Source organism: Sapajus apella, unplaced genomic scaffold, assembly GCF_009761245.1.
Source record: "Sapajus apella isolate SASKATOON/1434 unplaced genomic scaffold, GSC_monkey_1.0 scaffold33, whole genome shotgun sequence".
Classification (NCBI taxonomy): Eukaryota; Metazoa; Chordata; class Mammalia; order Primates; family Cebidae; genus Sapajus; species Sapajus apella.
In genome coordinates, this window is record NW_022436973.1 from 7,409,170 (window position 1) to 7,429,996 (window position 20,827).

The 20,827-nt window shown below is 42.7% G+C and overlaps 1 protein-coding gene across 10 annotated transcripts in view; it reads right to left on the minus strand.

Annotated features, from left to right (window-relative positions):
- The window catches only part of PHF20 (PHD finger protein 20), a 167,523-nt gene that overhangs the window by 33,199 nt on the left and 113,497 nt on the right, over nucleotides 1–20,827 (minus strand). For all 10 annotated transcript variants that reach the window (XM_032295092.1, XM_032295087.1, XM_032295091.1 and 7 more), the window contains one exon: nucleotides 17,268–17,546. In XM_032295092.1, coding sequence (XP_032150983.1) covers nucleotides 17,268–17,546 — 279 coding nt within the window. The remainder of the gene's footprint in view (nucleotides 1–17,267; nucleotides 17,547–20,827) is intronic.

The following is a 20,827-nucleotide window of genomic DNA, read 5'->3' on the forward strand; positions in this document are numbered from 1 at the left end:
GGGTTTCACTATGTTGGCCAAGCTGGTCTCGACTCCTGACCTCAGGTGATCAGCCCACCTCAGCCTCCCAAAGTGCTGGGATTATAGGAGTGAGGTACCGCGCCCAGCCAGGATTTTGTTGGTTGTTTCACTCTTTAAAAAAAAAAAAAGAAAGAAAAAAGGTACAATTCATATAACATAAAATTATTTTTAAATGAATAGTTCATGCCTTCCAAATACCAAAACTTCATCCTCTCTACTCTTTACAACAAAACTCCTCAAGCTATCAATCCTCCCTGTCTAAACTTCACCCTTCACAGATTTTTCTAATTACATTCTAAAAAGCTTCCCACCTACCACTCTACTGAGATCAGTTTTCAAAATTAATAGCCTCACCATTGAAAAATTCAGTCATAGCCGGGCATGGTAGCTCATACCTGTAATCCCAGCACTTTGGGAGGTCGAGGCAGGTGGCTCACTTGAGGCCAGAAGTTTGAGACCAGCCTGGCCAACATGGTGAAACCCCATCTCTACTAAAAATAAAAATATAAAAATCAGCCGGGTGTGGTGGCAGACGTCTGCAATCCCAGCTACTTGGGAGGCTGAGGCAGGAGAATTGCTGGAACCCAGGAGGTGGAGGTTGCAGTGAGCCCAGATCGCACCACTGCACTAAGCCTGTTCCAGTCGTTTCTTCTGCTCTTACCAAATATATTTGTGGGATTTCAAGTAATTCACCATGTCTTACTTTTTAGAAGTCAACAAGAGTTTACATGTATGTATGTCCTATGACCTTGCCATCTACTACAACTTACTGATTCAAGAGAAAGTATCACTTATGTCCACACAGAGACTTATACACGAAGGCTTATGGCAGTTTTAGCTGTAATCTCTCCAAATGGAAAACTGCTCAAACGTCCATCAACAAGTGAATGTACAAATAATTCATGGTGTGTCCAAACAATGGAAAATTTTTCAGCAATAAAGGTCCAAACACCAACATAAGTGAACCTCAAAGTACGCTGGGTGAAAGGAGCCAGACAAAACAATGCAGAATTCCATTTCTATAATACTTTACAAAGTGAAAATAAATCAGCTGGGCACGTTGGCTCACACCTGTAATCCTAGCACTTTGGGAGACAGCGGTAGGTGCACCATCTGAGGTCAGGAGTTAAAGACCAGCCTGACCAACATGGTGAAACCCCGTCTCTACTAAAAATACAAAAATTAGCTGGGTATGGTGGCTTATGCCTATAATTCCAGCTACTCAGGAGGCTGAGTCAGGAGAATCACTTGAGCCCAGGAGGCAGAAGTTGCAGTGAGCTGAGATTGTGCCACTTCACTCCAGCCTGGGCAATACAGTAAAACTCGGTCTTGGGGGGAAAAAAAGGAAAACAAACCTTTAAGTAACAGTAAGGAGAATGGTGGTTGCCTGGAGCTCAGGGGGAGGGGAGAGGTGGGAAGGAAGAACTGAAAAGGGGCACGAGGAAAGTTTGGAAGGGAATGAAATATGTTTGCTATCTTGATTGTAGTGACAGTTAGGTATAAACATATGTCAAATCTCACCAATTATACCATTTAAATATGTGCTGTTCATTGTACAATTAAGCCTCAATAAAGCTGTAAAGAAAAAAGACAATTCAGTTGCATTTAGTACATTCATAATGTTGTACAACCACTTTGATACAGTTCTAACAACTTTTCCATCACTCCAAAGTAAAACCCTTTACCATTAAACAGTATCTCCCCTCCCCTCAGCCCCTGACAACAACCAACCTGCATCTGACACCATGGGTTTATCTATTCTGGGTATTTCATAAATACGGAACCATATAGTAGGTGACCCTTTGTGTCTGGTTTCTTTCATTTAGCATAATGTTTTCAAGGACATCAGGATTTTAAAAACACTTTCCAAGTTATTTTGATATGGAATCAAGATATCCACAAAGCAGGTATGGGCAGGGTAGGCAATCAGATTCCATTTTAACTAAGCATTTGTGTGCAAGGAAACCACAAATATCTCATTTAATCCTTACAACAACTTGGGTGTATATCATTCCATTTTACAGGCAGGGAAACTGAAACTCAGAGAGGTGAAATCCCCCATCTGACATCATATAGGTATTTAAAAGCAAATTGGTCTGACTCTCCAGCACCATGTCTGCAGTGCAACCCAGGGCCCTCTCCCAAATGAGCACTCAGGAACCATCAGAAAGGAATGATGGGCTGTGCCTACTGGCCGGCAAGCCTGGACTCTATAGGCAGAGTTGATCTACTGGCTAGAGAACATAGGACTTAAGGGTGTTTGAGCTCCTTAACTGTTAAAGTATCCTGCAGCTAGGAAAGAAAGTCAACAAACATGAAAGCTAGGAGAGAACTTAGACCAATTTGTAAAAACACTCATTTTAAAAACCAAGAAACAAGGCCCAAAGAAAGTAGATTAGTAAAACATGGTCAGATGTCTTCTAAATTTCAAAAAAGCTATGAATAATTTTTACTTTTCATTGATCCTGGGAATAGAGTCTTCCCCAAACATAAAAACAAAACTCATTTTTACACAATTTATTGGCTACCGCCGTATTATTAGCCATGGTTTCAATTCATTTAGTCAACAAATATTCATGCACATACTATGTTCCAGGCACATTCTGGGGAGGAAGGATATGGCAATGAACAAGGCAGATAACGCCCCCTGTCCCTCACAGAGCTACATTCTATTCAGTTGGTGCAAAAGTAATTGCTGTTTTTGCCACAGAAAGGCACAGCAAAACCAAAATTACTTTTGCACCAACCTAAAGGGCTGATGGGTCCGCAAACTATGAATAGGAGGGAATTTTCTCAATGGGATAAAGAACTTCTTTACAGCCAACTTCATACTTAATGGTAAGAAATTGGATGCTTTCCCCTTAAGATCAGGAACAAAGCAAGATGCTGCTCTCACTACTCCTATTCAATGTTTTACTGGAAATCCTAGCTAATGCAATAAGCCAGAAAGGGAAATAAAAGCTCTACAGATTGAAAAGGAACAAATAACTTTGTTTACAGATGATCTGACTGTCTGTGTAGAAAATCCCAAAGAACTGACCAAAACAAAAACTGCCAAACAGCCCTTATAGCAAGGTTACAAGATACAAGGTTAATATATAACAATCTATTGCTTTTCTATATACCAGCAATGAACAACTAGAATTTGAAATCAAGAAATAGCAAGGAGATCTGTATGGCTCCAATGGAACTGAAATTAGAATTAGGTTGAGTGAGGGAGAGAAGCAGATGGAGGCTAGAAGCAGATCATGATGAAGGGCCCTGTGAGGAAGCTGGGTTTTACTATGAGTGACTTAGGGAGCCACTGGAAGGATCTCAGCAAAGGAGGGATATTACCTGATATACCTTCACCCACATTGCCCCACATAAACTGCTGCCTGGTCCAGTTTTTTATTTGTAAATTCAGGTTTTAGTGACCTCCAACTAAAGTAATTATACCCCCCAGCTTAGTGAAATACTAACAGAATTCATCCTGTCAGTAGCAGAACTGGCTGAAGCAACAACATAATCTAGATCCTAAATCCTTGAGACGGGGTGAGATGTAAAGGAAAAACTGCCCAATGCTAGCCCATACCTGGTTATCTGGCTAAAGACGGTGGTCACTGGTAAACTCCAGTGGCAGAGCTTGCAGGCCCCAGAGAAGACACAGAGAAATGCTCAGAAAGGACTGAGCTAAGCCAGGTGAGTCTTTGAGGAACAACAGTACACAAGGAGACAATAGGCAGAAACCCTCAGACTGCCATGGGCACAGGAAGTCTCCTGCAGGGAGGCACACCTATTTCCCACTCTAGGGCCTGGGACAGGGCACCATTCCCAGGAATCATAAAAGACAGCAGAGCCTCAAGATGAGAGTAAGGGCTTCACAACAGATTCAAATCATGGCTCCACCACCTGCTAGAACTGTAAATAATGGTTCAAGTTAATCCATCTAATCTGCACCTTAGTTTCTAATCTATAAATTAGGCATTACAGATATCTAATATGCCAACTTTATGTTGGCATTATGCTAACATTAGAGCATCCAAATTCCTAAAACCAGTACTTCTAGACCTAAAAAAAAAAAAAGATATAGCCAACAACAACAACAACAACAACAAAAAAGAGCCACATGATATTAGTGGGGGACTTCAACGCCCCACTGACAGCATTAGAAAGATCATCGAGGCAAAAAACAAAGAAATACTGGACTTAAATTTTACACTTGACCAATTGGATCTAATAGATGTCTACAGAGTATTCCATCCAGCAATGACAAACTATACATTCCACCCATCTGCAAATGGCAAATAATCTAAAATTTGCCACATGCTTGGCCATAAACCAAGTATCAATAAATTCAAATCACTGAAATCATATCAACCATACTCTGAGACCAGAATGGAACAACAGCATAAATTAGGCATAACAGCACTCAACTCATAGGGTTTGTTCTGATGACTAAATAAGGCAATACAAGTAACGAACTTGGAACAGCGCCCAGCACACGAAGTACTCAAATGTCAGCTGTTATTATCTTGCTTGCAATACCCTTTCCCTGGAAAGCAGTGCTGGTCACTGGTCTACTATCAGGTCTCTCTCTGGACACGTTACCATTTGTTCCATGACCCACAGAGCATGTACTGGCTGTGGAGCTTCTCTTGGCTGCCCTGACTGGGTTGGACAAAGAGTGACTTCCTGCCAGGGCTCTGGATCAGAGAGCAGCTTGTTGCCTAAGCAGGGCAAGGCTTTTCTCCAGGATGGCTACTTGTCCTCTCCCCAGGCTGCAGGTGTCCATCGGGAGAAATACCAAAGCCCCTCTTGCTCCTCCATGCAGCTGACACTTGAGTATTCCATCCAATCATCTTATGAGAGCAGAACAACCGTTATCAGACTGTCGCTTCCAAAAGGGAAAAGAATAACATCACCACCACCTATGGGGTAACTGCTTGTACACTACAGAGCTCAGCCATGAGGTTGGGAGAAGCAGTGACCAGAGCATGTTCTGATCTGCACAACGGGGTGGCAGCTCAAGGGCAGAACAGAAGCAGATTTAAGCGTGGAGGGATTCTCTCTGCCTATCAGAGAAGTCGTACTCAGGGCCTGCCACCATCATTTCACCATGTCTACCTTCCCAGTCTCATCTCCCATCGGTCCCCTACTATGGGTCCCACCCAGACACCAACCCAGGACGGCCCTCCCTCCTCAAGCCCTGAATTTTTCTTAGCACATGTGGTAGAGGCTGCAATGCCCTCCCCAATGTTACTTCTCCACTTCTTCCATAGGAAGAGTTCATGTTCCAGGTTCCCTTGAGAGAGGGGTGGCAGATGTTCTGCCTATGGGATACGAGAAGTGACATGTGGCACTTCTGGGTTGTGCCCTTAAAAGAAAGGAGAGTACTTTCCCTTGCCAGCAGCTGAAAGATAGGTAAGGCAGGGAACCATTTTGGACGCCAAAGAAGAGGAGTACCTGGGGCCTGGTGAAACAATGGGGAGAAAGCAGGGCCCAGGCCCCTTCAGAGCCTGAGCAGAGCCGCCATGGGTAACTTGCAGTTCTCATGCTGAGAGGGAAATAAACCTCTCTGATTTCAACCAGCTACGTTGTTCTCTCTGTTATGGTACCATAATCCATATTCTAATTAAGCTCATAATCCTTTGCCTTAAAGGGAGGAGGACATGTTTCTGCCATAAAGCCAGTGTAGTCCCATGAGAAAAGGTACAGATGGCAACAAAGAGGTACCCATTCCTGTGCCCCAAGGCTCACTTTAGCCTAGACCTTACCCAGGGTGAGAACATGACCCAAATGAATGTAGCAATGTAGGAATAAGAAATAATAAACACAGGACAGGCCCCCTTTGACACCAGAAAATTCCTTCTGGGCCAAACCTCTATTCAGGACTGAACTCACCTACATAGAAAGAAACCTAAGCCCAAGCTGGCTCCTGGAAGAGAATGTATTAAGTGACTCTAGTATATTGAGAAACCTCATTTGGAAAAGCAAACCTAAACTGACCTTCTAAATTCACTTTGCAACTAAAGGCCTGGCTGAGAGCAGAAGAACCATGTGGGTGACAGGATTATCAGAAGGGGCACCTTAGGGACAGATGATTGGTTTATTCCCCTTGATGCCTCTGAACGCTTGCTGTACCTGTGCCTGCCACAGGGATGCCTTTCCTCTTCCCTAGCTTCTGGTCCAACTCCTACCTAGCCTCACTCTTTAAGGCATGGATTAGTCTGCTCAGGCTGTTGTAACAAAACATTACAGACTGGGTGGTTTAAACAGCAGGTATTTCTTTCTCACAGTTCTGGAGGCTGGGAAGTACAAGATCAAGGTGCCAGGTTATTTGGTTCCCAGTGAAGACCCTCTTCCCAGCTTGCAGATGACCATCTTCTTGCTATGTTCTCACATGGGGGACTGGGGAGCTCTCTGATCTCTTCCTATAATGCCACTAATCCCATCATGAAGGCCCCATCCTCATAACATCATCTTAACTTAATTATTGCCAAATACCATCATACTGAGGGTTAGGACTTCAACACATGAATTTTAGGGGGAAGGCAGGACACAATTCAATTCACAGCAAGGCCTAACTCAAATGCCACCTTCTCCTTTTGCAGTCCAGCTCCTAACCTACAGGCAAAATCTGAAACTGTGTTCCCACAGCACTTTACATGTTCCCAACACAGGACTTTGCCTTCTCAGGTTGTTTATGAGCTTTTCTCCCCACATGAACGGGCCTGGTCTCATGCATACCTAGTTCTACATCATTACTTTAGAAATGAGGAGATCAGATCTGTTAAGAGACCTGCCTGAGATCAAAAAGGGAACAATGGCAGGTTGCTCCTATGATCAGTCTATGAGCTCAGACCAGAACTACTACTAGTGTTCAACCTCACTGGCCCAGAAATTGAGGAGTCCAAAACAAAAAAATCTCTACAGGGTACTTTCTAGTCCCAATGGTTCTGCTGTAAGCCCCAGGACTCTCCATCGAAGAAATCCATTAGAACCCAAGTGCTGGATCACTTGAGGCCAGGAGTTCAAGAATAGCCTGGACAACATGGCAAAACTCCATCTGTACTAAAAATACAAAAATTAGCTGGGTGTGGTTGTGCATGCCTGTAATCCCAGCTACTTGGGAGGCTGAGGCATAAGAATTACTTGAACCTCCAAAGGCAGGGGTTGCAGTGAGCCAAGACCACACCATTGCACTCCAGGCTGGGTGACAGAGTGAGATTCTATCTCAAAAAAAAAAAAAATAAAATAAAATCAGAGCATTCAGCATAAAGGGGGTGCTTTTTTACAGTTACTATCACCACACAGCACAAATCCTATAATATTCTGTTTTTCACTTAAGCAGAATGTCAAGTTCACACTGCCTATAAAACACAGGCTGCCTGTTATCAGTCTCACTCTGAAACATCTCCCCAGCTGAACTCCCCACACTGTCTGAAATTCTACCCTAGAGATAAGGGCTTTCTCAGAAGCCTGAGGTGAAACCAGGATACTGTTAAGTTGGTTCTATTCTTTCAAATTTTTGAAATTATCAAATTGGTAAAGTATCCAGTAAAACCCTGACAAACTGGGGCAAGGCTTTGATGGGAGAAAGGTAAGGGGAGATGCATGGAACAGAGGTGCCTTCTGGAGAGCTGGGGCAGAGTGAGGCAGCCACACTATGGAATCTTCAGCATATACTGCCATGTTCACTCTCACTGACAGCCAGCTACGTGACGAAGGCTGAACATGTCTACTGAGCCCCATCCACAGATGATAATACCGAGGCTCTTGCTGATTAGTGGCATAGTCAGGGCTGGTGGCCAGGGTTTCAATTTTCCATCTAGGTCACAGCACGATGGATGGTCTGGTAACTGCTAAAAGTATGAGCATTGAGGCATGTGAGATACATTTGGGTAATCACCAAGTTGTCTAGGAGGCCGTGTCCACCTGACATGTGGATGGGGGTACGTTCTTTCGTGGCTGCACAAATCCTGCCTTCACTGAGAGGGTACAGAAATGATCAGACAGTGGGTGAGTGGTCTGTGTGGCACACTCTGCTGTCAAATCAATCAGTTTTACAAAGGACCACTTTAAACAAATTAAAAGATAAGGATTTAAAAACTCTTTTGCCAGCAAGTTAAAGCACAAGGATTTAAAAGACTCTTGTTTCTCTTAAAGCATTTTATAATTGTTCACCTCTACTAGTCTAGTGAGTATGCAGCAGGTCTTATTTTTGAAAACTGGTAAACAAAAATTCCAATTCACCAAGAAATTTCCAAATCCCATTGAAAAGGATCCTTCTGTACTGAGAGAATAAAATCCCAGGTCAGCATAATGCATGAGATCCAAGAGTGACATGAAAGTAGAAAATCACTCAAAAAAGAAAAGAAAATCAATCAATCAAAAAAAAAAGAAAGAAAGAAAGAAAGAAAGAAAATCAATTGATCAGGCTTCTTAATTATATCAAAATAACAATGTCTTGTCTATTGGTTTTGTAGCTCCTCAGTAGTTGGCTGAGTTCAGAACTCAGATCTCTGACTGCCCGGGCAAATGCTTTCACTGAGATAAAGAGAGAGTATGTATTCAGAGTTTACTATAGGCCAGACATTTTACTAAGCATTTCCCCTTGGGTCATTTGGTGTAACAAAGTTATGAGGTAAGTAGTACTATTATCTCTATTTCACAAATGGGAAAATTGAAGTTTAGCAAAGTTCTCTGCCCAATGTCCTGGAGCAAGCAAGTAGTAGAGCCTGTATTCAAACTCAGGTGAGTTGACTCCAGCGCCAACACATGTTACTCAGCATAGACCAAGGCATGCAAGTAGTCAACCAGGAATCCCAAAGCCAGGTGGTGGATCACCATCTGGCCGGGAATACCTGCTCTATACTCAGGTGCATTATGCTGGGCAAAGTCCCTCCTAAGACAATCACTATGAACAGAGAGAGGCACTACGTCCTAGCACAGAGAGCATAACCATGGTGGTCAGGCAAGCAGGACTTCCCTGGGTCCCTCTATGGCCTCCTGCCTGTCACGCCTCAGCCTTTGGAACAACCTGGTTCTGGTGGCTCTGTGCTGTCTGGGGTAGGCTGCACTTTCTTTCCAGTGTTGCACCCTCATTCTGCCCAGACGTCAATGCATTATGATATCCAGAGCCTGCTATTTCTACTGACTCCTGACACATCAATGATCTCTCCATTTACTCAACACAATCTCCAGTCCTTAAGTGCTGGTTGTTTCCAAAGCCCTGCAGAGCCCATGGGATACTGCAGTGACTCAAGATGACTCAACATAACTCTCCCCAATAGTACTCAGAATCCAGCTAGAGTGCTCACACAAATGCACCCACCTCAGCCACATATCGCTGGATGAGAAGGATGAAATCATGGAAAGCAAGAGGAAGAAGGAAATCCACTTCCTCACATCAGGCCTTGAAACAGGCTCATTAAAAAGATGAGCTCAGAAACTAATCACAAGAACTCAGGTTTACACTCAGAGACAGTGAGGTCTGGAGACCTGAAGAGAGTCCAACAGTGACTGAGGGAACAGATGGGATTCACAACTCATGTACCCAGCTCCAAAACTTATGCTTTGCAGAAGCATCATCTTGTCTTTACATATTATTTAGCAAGAGAGTGATATAATCAGGTTTGTACTTTCAAAGATCGATCTGACGGCAAAATAATGGATGAACCACAATGAGTAAAGAATGATGGGAGGAAAACCGATTAAGAAATGACCACAACAACCAGGGCAAGAAGGGAAACCTGGATTAGTGCTGTGGGATTGAAAAGGAGAAGATTAATTTGAGGGTAAGTCAGATAAAAGGAAACAAACATTAAAAGTCTCTCAATTAAATTCATTATTTCAAGTACAAAGCCCAATCTTTTATCTTGGTAGCTCTCTGTAGTTTCTTACATTCTTACTGCATTTTTATGATTTCCTATCAAGCTCAGTTTGCATGCTTTTTTTTTTTTTTTTTTTTTGAGATGGAGTCTCACTCTGTCACCCAGGCTAGAGAGGAGTGGTGCAATCTTGGCTCACTGTAACCTCTGATTCCTAGGTTCAAGCAATTCTTTTGCCTCAGCCTCTTGAGTAGCTAGGATTACAGGCGCGTGCCACCACATCTAATTTTTTTGTATTTTTTATTAGAGATGGGGTCTCACCATGTTGGCCAAGCTGGTCTCAAACTCCTGACCTCAAATGATCCGCCTGCCTCAGCCTCTCAAAGTGCTGGGATTACAGATGTGAGCCACCGCGCCTGCCTAAGCATGCTTTTTATTGAGGCATAAAACATACACAGAAAAGCACAAACAAATAAACATAAAAATCAATACTTTTTCACAAAATGAACACACCTATATAACCACCATGCAGATCAGGAAACAGAACATTTCTGAAGCCCTAGAAGTCTCCCTCCTACCCAGCTTCCAGTCCTATCCCCCTTCCCCAAAAGGTAATTATTGTCTTGATCTCAAATACCATAGATTAGTTCTGATTTGTTTCTGAACTTTATATAAGCAGAATCATATAATCTATATGAGTTTATGCTGGCTTATTTGGCTCATATTTATGAGATGCACCCACACAGTGAGATGTAGTTCATTCTCACTGCTGTGTAGTATGTATCAAGATACCACAATTTACTTATTTACTGTGGAAAAACACTTGGGTTATTTGTCATTTAGGGCTCTTATAAAGAGTGTTGTTTTGAACATATCTCTACATTTCTAAAGAATTTAAACGTATGACATAAAGACCTTTCCAGCACTTCTGTAAACCAAGCAGTATTACCTCCATTTTATAGATGAAAGATGAGGGATCTAATCCGTATCAGAGAGCTGTTAGTGGCAGAGCCTGGCATCAAATTCAGACCTTAAGGTTCCCCTACACTGCTCCTTCCTTCTTCCAGCATAGCACTGAAAAGGGAAGGAGTGTGAGCCAGCGCTGGCTCAATTCAGGTTTAGGAGACCACAGTAACCAAGGGGCCAGAACAATCAGAGAACAGAGGACTCAGACAGAATTGATCTTCAGCCCAGACAGATGCTTACAAGTCAGGGCTTCTTCTTCGTGGCTATGTCACAAAATGGAGACAAAGTGGGGGACCAAAAGAAGGAGGAGAGCTTTGTAACAATTCTGACCCTGATCTAAAAGTACAAATTTTTTTTGTTTGTTTGTTTGAAGACGGAGTCTTCCTCTGTCTCCAGGCTGGAGTGCAGTGGCGCAATCTCGGTTCACTGCAACCTCTGCTTCCTGGGTTCAAGCAATTCTTCCACCTCAGCCTCCCGAGTAGCTAGGACCACAGGCACGTGCCACCATGCCCAGCTATTTTTTGTATTTTTAGTACAGATGGGGTTTCACCATGTTGGCCAGGATGGTCTCAATCTCTTGACCTCATGATCCGCCCACCTTGGCCTCCCAAAGTGCTGGGATTACAGGCGTGAGCCACTGCGTCCGGCTGAAAATATGTTTCTTAACAAGAAAAACAAGGAAATAACCACTTCAAATTCACACAGTTGCAGAAATTTATGTCAGCTAATACCAAAAGTTAGTGAGGACGTAGTGAAATCACAAAGGTGATAGGAGTATAAACTGCAACCACCATTTTAAATACTCTTTTCAAATGTTCACTCACAGGGGACATGTACAAAGGAATTCCCTGAAGTATCATCTCTAATGGTAAAAAACTGGAAAAGTCAATGGCCTTCAGTACGAAAGAAACCATGGTATATTCACACAATAGCTCAAACATAAAACTCAACTAAAGCAGCAAGGTGCAAGATGATATGATACCACTTACGCATATTTTTAAAACACACAAAATACTCTCTATTATTCATCAATATAAATATGAAAAACACTCACAATACTATATATTACTTATATATGCACATATTTGGGAAAGTATAAGGGCAGGGGGAAAGAAAAGGCAGGCCGGAAGTGGTGGCTCACGCCTGTAATCCCAGCACTTTGGGAGGATAAGGCAGGTGGATCACGAGGTCAAGAAATTGAGACCATCCTTGCCAACATGGTGAAACCCCATTTCTACTAAAAATACAAAAATTACCTGGGCATGGTGGCGTGCACCTGCAGTCCCAGCTACTCGGGAAACTGAGGCAAGAGAATCACTTGAACCCAGGAGGTGGAGGTTGCAGTGAGCCAAGATCATACCACTTCACTCTAGCCTGGCAAAAAAAAAAAAATTTAAACCCAAAAAAAAAAAAAAAAAAAAAAAAAGCAAAATATTAACCTTTGTTAAATCTGGGTAGAGGATACATGCATGCTTGCTATATAATATACATATTTTTCTATGTTTAAAATACTCCAGATTTTTTTTTTTCTGAGACAGCATCTTGCTCCATCACGCAGGCTGGAGTGCAGTAGTGCAATCTTGCCTCACTACAACTTCCGCCTCCCAGGTTTAAGCAATTCTCCACCTCAGTCTCCTGAGTAGCTGGGATTACAGGCACAGGCCCCCATGCCTAGCTAATTTTTTGTATTTCTGGTAGAGACAGGGTTTCACCATATTGGCCAGGCTGATCTTGAACTCCTAACCTCACGATCCACCCCCCCCTTGGCCTTCCAAAGTGCTGCGATCACAGGCGTGACAGAATTTTTAAAATAATATACTAAAATCAATATTTTCACCTATCAGATTGGCAATAATTTAAAATGTGACACCAAGAAATGAAGACTGAGCTATAAATAAATAAAGAAAATAAGACACAATGTGATTAGCCAGGCATGGTGGTACACACCTGTAATCCCAGCTACTCAAGAAGCTGGGGTGAGAGGATTATTTGAGCCCAGGAATTTGAGACCAGCCTGGACAACATAGCAAGATGCTGTCTCCAAAAAAAAAAAAAAAAAAAAAAAGGTGTTAATATTGAGAGCCTGTTGGCAGGACACCACAAACTGGGACAAGCTTTTGTTTGTTTCTTGAAACAGGATCTCGCTCTATCACCCAGGATAGAGTGTGGTGGCATGATCTCAGCTCGCTGCAACCTTTGCCTCCTGGGTTCGAACTATTCTCAGCCTCCCACATAGCTAGGATCACAGGTATGTGCCATCACACCCTGCTAATTTTTGTAGTTTTAGTAGAGACAGGATTTCACCATGTTGGCCAGGCTGGTCTTGAACTTCTGTACTCGAGTGATCTGCCTGCCTCAGCCTCCCAACATTCTGGGATTACAGGTATCAGCCACTGTGTCCTGCTTGGGATAAGCTTCCTAAAAAGCAATTAGTATCACCCATCAGAAGTTTAAATGTGGCCAGGCACAGTGGCTTATACCTGTAATCTCAGTACTTTGTGAAGCTAAGACTAGAGGACTGCTTGAAGACAGGAGTTGGGAGCAGCCTGGGCAACAAAGTGAGATTCAGTCTTGGCCTGGCCTGGTGGCTCACACCTGTAATCCCAGCATTTTGGGAGTCCAGGACGAGGGGATTGCTTGAGTCCAGGAGTTCAAGATCAACCTGGGCACATAGTGAGACCTTGTCTCTAAAAAAAATAAGTAAAAATTGGCCTGGTGTGGTGGTGCACACCTGTAGTTCCAGCTACTCAGGAGGCTGAGGTGGAAGGATCGCTTGAGCCTCGAAGTTCGAGGTTACAGTGAGCTGCAACTGCACCACTCCACTCCAGCATGGGTGACAAAGCAAGACCATGTCTCAAATAAAGAGATCCTGTCTCTATATTTAAAAACAAAAAAAAGGCCAGGTGTGGTGGCTCATGCCTGTACTCCCAGCACTTTGGGAGGCTGACCGACATGGTGAATTCCTGTCTCTACTAAAAATACAAAAATTAGCAGAGCATGGTGGTGCATGCCTGTAATCCCAGCTACTCAAGAGGCTGAGGAAAGAGAATACCTTGAACCCCGGAGGTAGAGGTTGCAGTGAGCCAAGATTGTGCCACTGCACTCCAATCTGAGCTACAGAATTGTACATCCAAAAAAAAAAAATTATATGTAAGGGGAGTGGAAGATTCAACGTGAGAGGGATCTACTTTTGCCTTAGCATTCTTTTGTACTAATCTTATAGTAATCATATATCATTTTTATATTTGGTAGAGGGGAAGGAAAAAATTACAGATTCTAAACTTAGAGCCTCTGAACTGAAATGTCAGGAAAGCAGAACCTGGAAATCTGTATTTTTAACATGTCACCCAGTGACTCCCATGCAGCTAGGCTGGTCATTGGTCCAGGTGAGACCTGGTTCAAGTAACTACTGTAGGCAGTACATGGCAGGAGCTCAATGACAGATCTTTCAAGGCCTAGGAAATAAGCCTGCCCCCAGAATTCATCATGTAATCAACAAGAGAGATCTAAACTCACCTCAAAGACAAAAATGGCCAACCCAAGCCAGCAGGATTGGCCAGTAAGACACTTCTTATATCCCTAAGGAATCAGTGTTTCGCGCCGAATGAACCAAGTACTACCCAGGCAAAAGGAAGCCCTGGCCTGAGAACTGAACAAGTCCTTTCTCCTTTCTGCCAGGAATAACCAGAACCACTAGCATCAGGTAGAATAGGACTTAGATCTCTTTAGCACCCAGAAAAGAGCCTGGCAATAAGTAGTTGTTGAATGAACAGGTTGATCTATTTCAGCCTGAGGCAATTCTAACTCCAGTGCTCTGATCTCATGCTCAATAAGCTACTTTCCCTTTCCAGAGAAAATAAGTTTTGAGCTGAAAGAGGAAAGTTTTGATAGCTGTGAGCTTTGTTTGAAAGAAATAGCTGCCCTCCGTCCGGGTGACAGAGCAAGACCGTGTCTCAAAATAATAATTAACATAAAATAAAATAGGACTGAAAATGGCCTTGGGCATCAGTCTACCACAGTCTGGTTCACACAAGCCTACTCTGAGAAATATCCATCCCCTGGTGGGCACCTGAGCAGGACTCTGGTAAAGTCATTAAGGTGTTGTCCTGCCCTACAGCCCACATAGGTAGTCTTCCTGGGTGGCCACTGGCTAGCTGGTCGTCCTCAGGCAGCTCATTTTAGCTCAGGGCTTAGTCTCACCAAGTGCACAGCTGGACTGACTGCCTACAGCTGGGAATAACAGAGCTACATGGTCCAATAAATTCAGTTGCCCCTAGCCACATGTATCTACTGGGCACGTGAAATGTGGCTAGTCTGAATTGAGATGTTCATTAAGAATAAAATACACACTGGGTTTTTTTGGTTTTTTTTTTTTGAGACAGAGTTTCACTCTGTCGCCCAGGCTGGAGTGCAGTGGCACCATCTCAGCTCACTGCAACCTCCGCCTCCCAGGTTCAAGCGACTCTCCTGCCTCAACCTCCCGAGTAGCAGGAATTACAGGCACATGCCACCATATCCAGCTAATTTTTTGTATTTTTAGTAGAGACAGTTTCACCGTGTTAGCCAGGATGGTCTCGATCTCCCGACCTTGTGATCCACCCGCCTCAGCTTCCCAAAGTGCTGGGATTACAGGTGTGAGTCACCACGCCCAGCCTACAAGCTGGATTTTATTTTATTTTTATTTTTTTCTTCACATAAGGGCAGTGGAACACTTGATTTTAAAGACAGTATAAGAAAAAGAGTATTAGCGAGATATGGTGACTCACGCTTATAATCCTAACACTTAGAAAGGCAGAGGACAATGGGAAGTTTGAGCCTAGGAGTTCAAGACCTGAACATAGCAAGACCTGCTCTCCACTTAAAAAAAAAAAAAGAAGAAGGCCAGGCGCAGTGGCTCACGCCCGTAATCCCAGCACTTTGGGAGGCCAAGGCAGGCGGATCACCTGAGGTTGGGAGTGCAAGAGCAGCCTGGCCAACATGGTGAAACCCCGTCTTTTTTTAAAATAAAAATAAAATAAAAAGAAGAAGAAATAGAATATAAAATAGCTCGGTAGTAATTTTTATATTGATTACTTGCTGAAATGAGTGTATTTTGAATACACTGAATTAAACTATATTATTACAAGTAATTTCCCCTATTTCCTTTAACATTTTAAATATATAGCTGCTAGAAAATTTTAAATTACATAAATGGCTCACATTATATTTCTTTTTTTTTTCTTTTTTTGGAGACACAGTTTCACTCTTGTCACCCAGGCTGGAGTGCAATGGTGCAATCTTGTCTCATTGCAACCTCCACCTCCCAGGTTCAAGCAATCCTCCTGCCTCAGCCCCCCGAGTAGCTGGGATTATAGGCATGTGCCACTATACCCAGCTAATTTTTGTATTTTTAGTAGAGATAGGATTTCACCATGTTGGCTGGGCTGGTCTTGAACTCCTGACTTCAGGTGAGCTACCTGCCTCGGCCTCCCAAAGTGCTAGAATTATAGGTGTGAGCCACTGCACTGGGCCTCATATTATATTTCTAACGGATAATACAGCACATACAAAGTCTTGACAGCAAAAATGAAGACTGACCTCACCTTAGTCTGCATGGCTCTGCCCCACTGTCCTGTAACCTGATTGTATACTCTACTAAGAACACTGTTAAGTGTCTTAAGAGTTCTATATTCCACACAGGAGGAAATAAAAATAAAAATAAACTAAAAAAAAAAAAAAAAAAAAAAAAAAGAAGTTTTATAAACCATTTAATACCTACGTGTTTTAATAGAAAATCTGTAAACCAAGTAGGTAGTGATATTACAATTGCAGATAACAAGCTGGGAAGATTGTAGAATTTATTGGAAATCCATTAATTCTTCTGAAATTCCCCTGTGAACATGTAATTTTTGAACTTCTGTGAGCTATAGAAAATAAAGTTTTCTGTAATAAGTTATAAAATGAGATTTTATGGTAATCCCTACTGCTACTATTATGGTTTCTATGCAAAACAAACCATGCTATTATAAATATCTTCAGTTACAATTAAGATGAAACAGGATTCACACTTGGACCCAGCAGTAGAATCACATATCACCTTTTGGTTGTCATGCTCTTTTGTACTGCTGGCAAGGAAAATGTACAGGTTTGGGAGAGTGGGACGATGGCACCCATGCTGCTCTGAGCGTGAGTTCTCCTGCTGGCTTCTGGAGGAGGTCCCTTTGCTTGACTGTCCACTCATACTGGAAGGACCAAGGCCTTCAGAGGCTAAGAAACTTTCTCAAGGTAACTCTCAGAGTTAGGTGTTCCTGCTTCCTACAGGAAGGCCGCAGCTCCATGATGCAATCTGAGGATCACTTAATATGTTCAAACTTGTGGGATTCAACTGGAACAGACTAACCTAGTGCCTGCTTTGTGTGTCAGAAAACACAAGCACTGTGACCAGGTAACAAAGCTATCCATGACAAAATGCAGAATGAAGATACTTACTTGGGGAACTGGCAGAGACCCGCTTCCTGGTCAGGGTCTCCTGGCTGGGCTTGTCTGAAGCTGAAGGGCCCCTGGTTTGGACATGCCTCTTTCCTGGGCTCTCCTCTGGCTCCAGTGACTTCTCCATTCCATGGAAATACTTCATGTGATAGTGCAACAGTTTGGCTTTGCGGAAAAATTTTAAACAGTCCACAACCTTGCATCTAAACTTGTGGTCTAGGTCGACAGCTGGCGCATTAGATGACACAAAATCATCTGTTTTCTTAAAAGTATTTGTTACTGAAAAAAATAAAAACAAAAGCAAGGATCCCTTGTATTTATCCTAGTTATTACAAAACACGCATTAACACATGACAACTGAAGGTGAAAGACTAGCATGCATATGTAGCCTGAGACATCAGACTGCCGTTACCTCCTAAAATTATTGTTTAGGGAGAATGAAAACAACTTCAGGTCAAATAAGACTCAATTGTGATTCATCTTTAGGAAGAAGAGATCAACATATTTATTTTAAACAGCCATACAAGTTTTCAGGGTTTCACATACTTTAAGGAAAAATCCTAAAAAAAAAAAAAAAAATATATATATATATATATATATATGTAAATATATATATATATAAAGGATCTCAGGCTAGGCACAGTGGCTCACACTTGTAATCCCAGCACTTTGGGAGGCCGAGGTGGATCCCCTGAGGTCAGGAGTTCGTGACCAGCCTGGTCAACATGGTGAAACCCCATCTTTATTAAAAGTACAAAAAAATGAGCCAAGCGTGGTGCCTCACACCTGTAATCCCAGCACTTCGGGAGGCCGAGGCAGGCGGATCGCCTGAGGTCAGGAGTTCGAGAGCAGCCTGGTCAATATGGTGAAACCCCGTCTCTACTAAAAATACAAAAATTAGCCAGGTGTGGTGGCATATGCCTGTGATCCCAGCTACGTAGGAGGCTGAGGCACAAGAATAGTTCGAACCCGGGAGGCAAAGGTTTCAGTGAGCTGAGATCACACCACTGCACTCCAGCCTGGGTGACACAGCGAGATCCACCTCCCAGGCCAAATCAATTCTCCTACCTCAGCCTCCCGAGTCGCTAGGATTACAGATGCCTGCCACCACGCCCAGCTAATTTTTGTATATTTAGTAGAGACAGGGTTTCACCATGTTGGCCAGGCTGGTGTTGAACTCTTAACCTCAGGTGATCCGCCCTCCTTGGCCTCCCAAAGTGCTGGGATTACAGGCATGAGCCACCACATTCAGCCCACAAGAACTTCTTGTGTGTTAAATGCAGTTTACTGAGGACTCCCTTTAGAATGTCTTCCCACCAACAGAAACAATCACCATAAGTCACTCCTACTCTACAGATTTGGTTACCCCAGAATATATTAAATGGACCTTTTTTTTTCTTTTAATTAGAAATTCAATGTGGAATGAATGAACCTTTCTTGAGTGAATCAAATTTTTCCTAAACACAATCACACAATTTCCACTGGAAGCAGGTAGCCTGTTAAACCATTGATACGTATGATTATTTTTTCAAGTGTCATCCTATAATCAGAAGGAATTTTTGAATTCTTAAATTTGATCTAAATCATACTCTACATTTCACAATTAGGTTTGGTGGTCTGATGGATGCTGTTATATAGCCAATTTAAACAAACAAAAACATATACGCACACACATCCCAAAGCAGAATCCCTTAAAATCACTTCTTATATAACAAGAGATATATAAGACTCCAGATCAGTTAGTTGCAGGTAAGAGAAGAAAAAGTTGACCAGGCGCGGTGGCTCATGCCTATAATCCCAGCACTCTGGGAGGCAGATCATCTGAGGTCAGGAGTTCAAGACCAGCCTGGCTACCATGGTGAAACCCCGGTTCTACTAAAAATACAAAAAATTAGCCAAGCATGGTGGCAGGTGCCTATAATCCCAGCTACTCAGGAGAATCGCTTGAACCCAGGAGGCGGAGGTTGCAGTGAGCCAAGATTGTGCCATTGCACTATTGCTTGGGCAACAACAGCGAAATTCCGTCTCAAAAATATAAAAAAGAAGCAAAAGTGACACAATGTGAAATAGAATACACACTTCTCAGACAAATAACTGGACAGGAAAAGTATGTCAGTGGAGAAGTTCAAAACACAAACTTTTAATACATCCTACAATTCTTTTCTAAAACAAAAAATAGTTTATTTGGAATATCCTTCTTTTGACCTATATTAGGTTAAATCAAATAAACTTGCCATTTTGTAGGTTAAAAAAGACTAAGGCTGGAACCATGTGCAGTGGCTCACACCTATAATTCCAGCTCTTTGGGAAGCCAAGGCAGGCAGATCATTTGCAGTCAGGAGTTCAAGACCAGCCTGGCCAACATAGCGAAACCCCAACTCTATTAACAATACAAAATTAGCCAGGTGAGGGGGCTCATGCCTGTAATCGCAGCACTTTGAGAGGCCAAGGTGGGCAGATCATTTGAGGTCAGGAGTTCAAGACCAGCCTGGCCAACATGGTGAACCCTTGTCACTACTAAAAATATAAAAATTAGCCAGGCATGGTGGTGCATGCCTGTAGTCCCAGCTACTTGGTAGGCTGAGGCAGAAGAATCACTTAAACCCAGGAGGCAAAAATTGCAGTGGATCAAGATCATGCCGCTGCACTCCAGCCTGGGTGACAGAGCAATGTTTTGCGTTTAAAAAAAAAAAAGAATAAAGAAAAATTAGCTGAAAATGGTGGTGCACATCTGTAGACCCAGCTACTCAGGAGGTCAAGGCAGGAGAACCACTTGAACCTGGGAGGTGGAGGTTGCAGTGAGCCAAGATTGTGCCACTGCACTCCAGCCTAAACAACAAGAATAAGACTCCATCTCAAAAACAAAAACAAAAACTCTGTACTCATGTGTACATACACTGGTCATCTACATAAGGCAAACAGCGCAGGGGCTAAGTGTGAGTTGTTTTGCTGGACAGCCTATTCCAAATCCGAGTTCTTCCACCTATGCCCTTTGCTTCAGTTTCCTCATGTGCAGGATGGAGATGATAATGGTAACAACTTTGCTGAGTTGTGAGAATTAAATAAATTAAATGCAGAAAGCCTAGAAAGGTATATGGCACATAATAAGTGCTCAATTAATATTGTCTACTATGACTATTCAATGTCATTCTACATTTCAGGAATTAACCTGCTCATAAGCAGAAGAGGGGACGTGCCCACCACCTACAGCCTCACTGCATGATCATGCCAGAGGTAGTATGGTATAATATAAACAGCACAACTGTAAATCCTAGGTCTACCCTTTATTAGCAGCATAAATTAGCTGTGCAAGCTAGTCTATCTAGATTCTTAAAGGAAGAATACCAACTATTTCAAAGAGTTGGAGAAAAGGTTATGGATAATATATGTATTGACACAAAGCAGGTGATCAACACATGGAATCCATTATCATTTCAAATATAAAAAAATTCATAAGCAGGCTTATGTTGTTTCTGGAACATAGCTGGAGACAGCTGTTATATTTATCAAGCAAGTATGAAACCTTTCTTCGATCAGTCTTTGTGTGCCCTGTAAGCACT